General features: G+C 32.8%; 1 protein-coding gene across 1 annotated transcript; it reads left to right on the top strand.

Annotated features, from left to right (window-relative positions):
• The first annotated feature begins 4579 nt into the window (after positions 1-4579).
• On the top strand, positions 4580-8174 carry LOC110281321 (uncharacterized). The gene is made up of 4 exons (XM_052258911.1): positions 4580-4627; positions 5132-5344; positions 5823-5861; positions 7572-8174. The coding sequence occupies exons 1-4, from the start codon at positions 4580-4582 to the stop codon at positions 7575-7577; spliced, it is 306 nt and encodes a 101-aa protein (XP_052114871.1). The 3' UTR covers positions 7578-8174.
• The last annotated feature ends 3 nt before the right edge of the window (positions 8175-8177 follow it).

The raw sequence follows: 8177 nt of genomic DNA, 5'->3' as shown, positions 1-8177 counted from the left end.
AGAAATATAAATTGGTTTAGAAAATAAATGAGAATAAAAAATATAAAAATATAATATAAAATTAAATTNATGAATAATAATAAATAATTTTTCTATTTTTCAAAAATTTATTTATTGGTTGATTTTTAAATTCTGTCAAATCATCAAAATTAGGAATGTTTGCAGTGCAGTTTGGATCAGCTTTGAGTCAAAAACTCATCCGATCTGAACACTAATTTTACTTGGGTGCGGTTTTGATTGGATGACTTTAAAATAAAAATCCGATCCGATCCAATCTCAAGCAGTTTGGATTGGATTGGATTTGCGGTTTTGTAAATTAAAAAAATTAAATATATATAACAAGTCTTAACATCAAATTTTAAATAATGAACAATGACATATCAAGTCTTAGCAATATATCTTAAAAAGCCAACGATAACATAACAATAGAAATAAAAATATAAATTAGTTAAAATAAATAAATAAATAACATTTTGAAAATAAAATATTTATTAAATAATAATAATACATGAATAATATAATAAATTGAACATGTTATAAGTATAATTGTAAATATAATAATAAAATAATAATATTATAGCACATTGTCCGGTTTGGATTGGATTGGATCGGTTATGAAAAGTTGATCCAAAATCCGATCCAATCCAACGGTTTGAAAAAATAAAATCCAATCAAATCCGAATTAATGCGGTTTTAATTAATTTTCGATTTGGATTGGATTGGATGAGCGGTTTAATTTGAATCTGTTTGAATTTAAACACCCCTAATCAAAATTACTGATGTGATATAATTAAATAGAAATATATAATTTAGATTTTTTATATAAAAAGTTAGTATTATATAATAAAAGTAGATAAATAGATAGATAGTTTTCATTCTTAAAATCTTAGTCATTTTCAAAAGAGTCTCGCTAGGAAGTCAATGCTTATTTATACAATGTGTACAATAGACTATATGAATTACAAAATGAACATCACCCATAACATTCAAAGATAAGTTTATTTTGGGGTTCACCAAGGATCAAACTTTTGACCTTTTGGATCTAAAGTTCTAATATCATGTCATGATACCACTCATCTCAGAAATTTACGCTGATGAGAAAGGGTAATACTAATGATTATCTCTTTAATACTCCCTAAACTTCCATCATGCGCACTGTATAAATATTCTGTTGGCTCCCCATACTTTCCCTTTTCATAATCATTTATTTTTCTCATTTATGCGGTTCTCGTCTTCCTCTCATGGGGTACACAACCGACAAATCTACTATATATGTTCTTCTATTGCAATTTATATGTCAACAGCTATTCTAAAACTATCAGAGAAGTGCTTGTATCTCAGAACGTGCAAAGCAAGGCATAGATAGGCTTGAGACTAAGAGCTTTTGGGTCTCTTTCTTCTAATTGGGATGGCATGCTTCATTGCCCTCCAGCCTCTCCTTTGCTATGTTATTAGCATGGCCTACCATTTTAGGAGGCACTGCAATAGTAGCAACATTGAAGGTTTATGATGATGATCATTATCATCGTGCTATTTTTCGTCTTAAATCATTCTTTTTTTTTCATCAACGAAAGAGAAAATTACATGTCAAAGTAAGAAATGCTTTCTTCTTAAATGACAGTGCACGAAAATAGACCATTAGAGGGCTCTAGTGTTAGTGTGCATGTTGGAAATGATACCATCATTACCACTGTCCACTAGTAACAATTAAAGCATGCATAACCTAAATCTCGGTTCGCAATAACACAAATACTTCAGAGTGCGTGAATTGTATGTTGTGAAGTTTTTTTTATGACTGAACATAACTCAAAGAAAAAGGACTTAAGAAAAAGAGTAACACTGTTTTCTAATAATAATGTTTAAATTATTAGGGAGCAGTAATCACTTTAAGTATACCTGCTTGTTTAAAGTAGCAGTCTTAACTATTAAATCAGCCGTTTTGTTTGTTGTGCGTTGGATGAACACTAAAGTAGCTGTTCAATTGCGTTGGAGCATCTCTTTGATTTTGTCAAGCAGATCAAAGTCATTCCTAATCATGCTGGTTATGCCTCGCGAAACAAGAAGAAACGCATCAAGATGATCACTTTCACATATGACCTCTTTGCACTCGCAATCCCAAGCCATAACAAGCCCTCTCCAAATAGCATGAAGCTCACAACAGAGAATACTAGAAAGAGGTATATTGGCAGAACAACTTTTTATCCAAATTTTCATACTGTCTCTAATAATACATCCAAAACCATCTAATTGCTCATTTTAAAAAACGCTTGCATCGCAATTCACTTTACAGACATTCATTGGAGGTGGTTCCCAGTTATATTGCAAAGAGGAATGAATAATATGTTTTTGGTTGGTAACAACATTAGAGAAATCTCGAGCATCATGTTTAATTAAGTGAACAATTTTCTCCTTACTTCATGAATCATCTTGATGGAAGATGTCATTGTTCCTATCCCTCCAAATCCACCAAAAGGCCGCTGCAAAGAGAAATTCATTTTTGTTGAGGTTAGAACGAATCCAAGACACAAAATCTAAACTAGAGTCCTCAGCGGTCATTCTCAAATTTAAGCTAATCCAAATCTGACGAGTGGCAAGTTTCAAAGCAGTGGTTAATATCCTCGAGAGCAAGATTACATCTCTGACAAAAATCAGAAGTAGCAAGACCTCTTTGAAACCGGTAACTAGCTGTGGGAGTTCCGTTGTTGAGGCAAAGTCAGAGCAGACACTTTATCTTCTCTGGTATTCTCAAGCGCCAAAGCCAAAGCCAAAACCAATTTTCATTATCATTCCAGCCAAATTTTTTCTTCAATAGCCATTCATACTCGCTTTTAGTTGAGTAGGTGAGAATATTTGAGTTTGTCCAAAACCAACCTGTTTTATCTTCTGTCTGCTTGATAGGATCAAAGAGCATCAAATTAAGTTTAACTTCTTCCAGAACCATTGTGCAAAGAATATCCTACCGCCAATTTTCATGGTGCCATATATCTTCTAGCTTCAAGTGAGAATAAAAAATGTGCACAAAAGAAACCAAAGGAACTAGCGTTTCACATGGTCGCCAAACATGATACCAAAAGGATTGAGACATTTTTCCTGTACACCTATCAAAACCATCACAAAATTTTTCTATTGTCTTATAAATCGTTCGCCAAGTGCTTGAAACATTATTAGAATTTAAAAATTGGGCGAAAAGCAAGAACTCTCAGATAAATATTTTGCCAACATAATTCTTACCCAAAACTTATCTTTATTATGCAGTAATTACCAAACAAGCTTTCCTAATAAAGCAAAATTTACACATTGGATATCTCTAATTCTCAAGCCTCCATATTTTCTTAGAGTGTCAACTTTACTCCACTTGACCAAATTTAAGCAACGTTCCCCACCTTTCCCTTCCACAAGAATTGTCTAAGCATAGAATCAATCTTTTGATAAACCGAAGTAGAAAAAAGCGTCACTTGCATATGATAAATAGGAAGAGAAGAAGCAACATATTTAATTAAGCAAAACATGCCTGCTCTGTTAAGGAGCCGATCTTTCCAACTAGCCAACCTATTCTTGATCTTCTCTAAAGAGTTCGAAAAAATAGACCTAGTAGTTTAAGGATGATTAAGGTTCACCCCAAGTATTTGCTTAGGTCACTAATAAAAAGAATATGAGAAACACTAAACAACATTTTCTTCCTTCTATTAGAGATATTTCTAGAACAAATAGTTTTAGATTTTTCAATATTAACCTTCATACCTAAAGATTTGCAGAACAACTCCAAGGTGTGCATAACATTCTGAACGTAATTTTTCCCCACTTTACAAAAAAGGAGGAGGTCATCTACAAATATCAAGTGAGAAACTCTAGGTCCCCCTCTAGAAACAGTCACACCATCCCAAATATCCTCGTCAACTTGTTTAAAAATGAAGCACGTCAATCTCTCCATGCACAAAACAAATAAATAAAGAGAAATTGGATTTCATTGCCTGAGCCCTCTACGAGGTTGGAAGCTGTCTAATCTATTCCCATTCTAAAGGATGGAAAGATTTGAGACATGAATACAATTCATTACAAGCCGAATAATTAGAGAAGGAAAGCCAAAAGATTCAAGAGTGTGCTCAAGAAAATTCCAATCAATTCTATCATAAACCTTTTCTAAATCAATCTTAAAAGCCATAACTCCTTTTCTAGACTTTGTCCGCTTAAGAAAGTGAAGAACTTTTTAGGCGACAATAATATTATCATGCGCTCCTCTACCATAAATAAACGCTCCCTGAGTTGGGCTAACAATATCATCCAAAAATGGTCGTAATCTATTAACCAGCACTTTAGTCACTAGCTTATAAATTATATTACAAGGCTTATTGGTCGAAAATCCTTCAATCTAATTAGAAGATCGCACTTAAAAATAAGAACAATCAAAGTTTTCAACAAAGAATGGCTTAGCGTCTACCCTAAGAATGCTTTCTGAACAGTACGCCACACCTCATGACCCACCACATCCCAATATTTCTTGAATGAAAAAACTTGAGAGTACGTGAAATGGAGAACGGGGGATAGTCTTCAAAGGTGGCATATAGCGAGGCAGCCGATTATGTCGGCGGAAGCAATAAAGGGGAGAGCGGATGGGGGTATGCATAAGGTGAAAAGAAGGGAATTAAAGAAGACAGTAACAAGACTCAAAGTTAGCGGATATCATTCAGAGATAAAATTGTTGAAAAAATAATGACAATGATATGTCAATTAATCAATGAGTTAAAATCACATATCTCCCATGTTATTTTGAAACTGTATATCTTTCTTATTATTTAAAACCGTTTATCTTTTTGTTATTATTTGAAACGTTTTATTTTTAAAAGTTTGATTTAATTTAAATTATTAATTTTTTTATTATTTTCAAAAATGATATATTTATATTTATAAATACATATATCTCGTTTACACTACACATTATAAACGAGATAAATCAATGTGATGTAGATTGATAAATACGTTACAAATTATATATTTCGATAATTAAAATAATCAAATTATTTATTAAAAAAAGCCCTTTTTATTCATTTATTAACCTATTATGAAACGGAAACAGTGACTCGTGGCACGTTATTACTGGACGGTGACAAACCATTATATAACAGCCTGATAGATTAGCATTGAGTACGTGTGGGCGAACGTGTGTTACTGTGCGCACACTCTACACTGCTCCCATCCCAGCCACCTCGTTCTCTCCGCCTCTTCTTCCCTCTTTCCTCTTCCTTCGTCTTCTTCTGCAAAATCGAATCTCAACACTCTCAATCTCTCAACCTTTAACACATTTTCCATTATTACTTTTACTATTATTTTTTCTATTCTGAAAGCGGTAATCTCTCTCTCTCTCTCTCGCTCTCCATGTATATATCTGTATGCATAGTTGTTCTAGCGTTCTCTTTTTTCTTTGTCGTTTAGGATCAAGCCCTTGTCGGGGTTTTTCTGAGGTGAATATTTCTTTTTTAATATATATTTTCAGAATTTTTTATTGTCAGGGAGGCTAAAGAATTAGATTTTTATTTCCACTTATGGAGATGTTAAACCCTTGGATTGGAGTGTGGTGTACGATTTTGTTTTTCTTTTGGTTTATGATGAAATTATATCGGGAAGTTTTCTGGGATATACTTTTAATTGGTGTCACAAAGTGATAATGAAAATTGAAAATTGAAACTTTGTCTAGGTTAACCCCTTGGAATTTTTCTCTTGGGTGCAGATGACTGTTAGGTCATGATTTATTATTATTATTATTATTATTATTATTATTATTATTATTATTATGTAACTGACTTTTGTGTTGATAATTGTTGCAGGTGCTTGTGTTGCTGCCAATGTTACCAGCACTGAAAGAGGTCCAATAGCTAGAAACACTTTCTTTACTATTTAATTTATTATTCTGTAGACTGTAGAGTAGCCCTTTCTCTGTTTTTATGGTGCTTCTGCATCTCTGTGTTGATATACTTTCAAATTTTGTTCCCTCAAATGAGTACTTGACTAGTTGTAGTTCACTGGCTTTGAATAAGATTGAATAGAGGAAACAATTAAGGAAGTGAATGACTAGTTTTGCTAGAATGTGTTTGAGACTGATTCAAAAAGAGAATGCGGAATTGCAAAAATTTCCACCCCTTGCCACTCAGTCCTTTTCCTTTGCCCCCATTAAATTGGAATGGGAAGGAGGCATTGTCATTATGCCCCTTTGCCTTACCCATTAAACTTACGATTCATTTTATAGGATGACATGATCCATTCTAGTTTGTTCCTTGCCTTTTCAATCTATTCCCTTATGAGCTGCTCTCTTCCATCATCTATAGAAAACTCCTTATATCCTCCTTATTATTTGCTCATAATTATGTTGATATACCTGTCAGAGTTAGTACAAAATTTCATTTTCTCAAAACGAAAAATTGCTCCAACAGCCGCCAAAGCCTCATCAAGACACCTTTTCTTAGTCCTCCTTTCTTGCTTCCAGATTTGAATGGCCACACCAGCTGAATGAAGTATTGCTAATGCAACTGAACTGAGATTATATGTATAATGTGTTTATTCAGTGTCGGCAATCGTCAATGGATTACAGTTACATATGTTTGAAATGGTACTAATAAAAGCCTAGAAATGTGTTTAATTGGGAAATCACTAGCACTTTGTTGGGGGAAATACAAGTGGGGTATCGATTGGTAGTGGAAGATTTAGAAGCTCCACAATCTCTCCAAGAGAAATGCTCAATATAATCAAATACACCTAATTAATCCCTTCTACTTTTTCTTAATGGTAACATGACTCCCCCAACTAATTAATGAGTCCTACGATATTTTTCTTATAGAGTTCTAAAAGGATTGGTCTTTACTCCTTTTTCTGCATATTGGTTGCATGCATATTCTGTTAAAGATTGGTACCAATGACAATTTGGATGGGTTGGGGTTGCATACAATATGGACTTCGAATATGAGTTTTTTCCTTGTGCTAAGTGGGGTTGGCTAAATGGATTGAATAATGCCATTGTGTCCTATAATGCTATGTCTATAGACAAGGCATTTTTGTCAAATGCTTAATATCCAACCCATTCTTGTTAGTTTGGATAGGTCCATAAGTAACTTTTTTTTTACTTTTAACTTATGAAAAGTTATAGCATTAATGTTTGGTGCAATTTTCAAAACCAAATTGTAACTTTCTAAAGTGTTATTTAAGTGCTTATGGAGAAGTTAAAAAAATGACTTCTCTTATAGTAAAAAGCTTTTTATCATTCTTCTTTTAAAATAAGCACTTTTAGGACTAAAAAACCAAACACAAAATAACTTATTTACAAGTTACTTTTAATATAAGTATTTATTGTTTAAATTCTTTTTTTCAAAAGGAGCTTAATTAAGCTGTTTACCCAAACTGGGCCTTAGTGATGTTACATATTCTGTTTTATTGCTTTAATATTTTATATTGTTTCTTGTCATTTATATGTTTCTTATATTATGACTTACTCTTGATACTGTGCATACTTCATTATATCTGTTTATTTTCCCTGCATTCCATTATGATACTTGTTTTCATTTACTTCTTTCTTTCACTTGCAGTTTTGAAATTTTAGTTAGTTGGTGGTCAAACTTTTGTTCTGCGTTTCATCGAGTATGGTTTGTTTTGTTGTTTCTTTCAATTCCTTCAGCCAGATGATTAAACAAACATGACTTTTCCTGATGGTCGAAACTCTCCCAAGCAAGCCTAGATGAAAATATGAAACCTGTACATATGTGTATCACTAATATTTTTCTATTCTTTGTGGCAACAAGCTTACTGTAGATCTCTCAAAATGGTAACAATTTGTTTGTGTGTTGTAAACTTTATTAAATTAGAAACTACTAATTAATTTTGTTGATAGTGAGGTAGAATATGGAAAATGGTATATTATACGTTAGATTGTGTGCTGATAGTACCAAATCATTACACCATCTCAAATAGCCATGATATTGATTTTGCTACTAATATTGGTTTTAGTAACACTAGGCAATGAGTTGGTAGCTCGTGACCTTGAGGCAGGTTTATCATTATCCTAGTAGAGAGTACATAAAATTTGTCTTGTTTTAGAAAACTATGTTCCTATCTGCTGGCTGTAGTACATATTTATATTTTTGTTTATCAATGTTGCATGCATTTATAATCACATTTTGTTGGGGTGTAGCCAC

The sequence above is a fragment of the Arachis duranensis genome, chromosome 1, assembly GCF_000817695.3.
Source record: "Arachis duranensis cultivar V14167 chromosome 1, aradu.V14167.gnm2.J7QH, whole genome shotgun sequence".
Classification (NCBI taxonomy): Eukaryota; Viridiplantae; Streptophyta; class Magnoliopsida; order Fabales; family Fabaceae; genus Arachis; species Arachis duranensis.
Note: the sequence above shows the minus strand (reverse complement) of the source record. Positions and strands in the feature narration are given on the sequence as shown.

What these genes read in the sequence shown, in the direction of transcription:
- LOC110281321 (XM_052258911.1), top strand. Translation starts at nt 4,580, where the DNA reads ATGTCGGCGGAAGCAATAAAGGGGAGAGCGGATGGGGGTATGCATAAG. An exon ending in CGGATGGGGGTATGCATAAG is followed by an intron (nt 4,628 to 5,131) that starts GTGAAAAGAAGG and finishes ACAGCCTGATAG; the next exon opens with ATTAGCATTGAGTACGTGTG. An exon ending in TTTTTTCTATTCTGAAAGCG is followed by an intron (nt 5,345 to 5,822) that starts GTAATCTCTCTC and finishes TAATTGTTGCAG; the next exon opens with GTGCTTGTGTTGCTGCCAAT.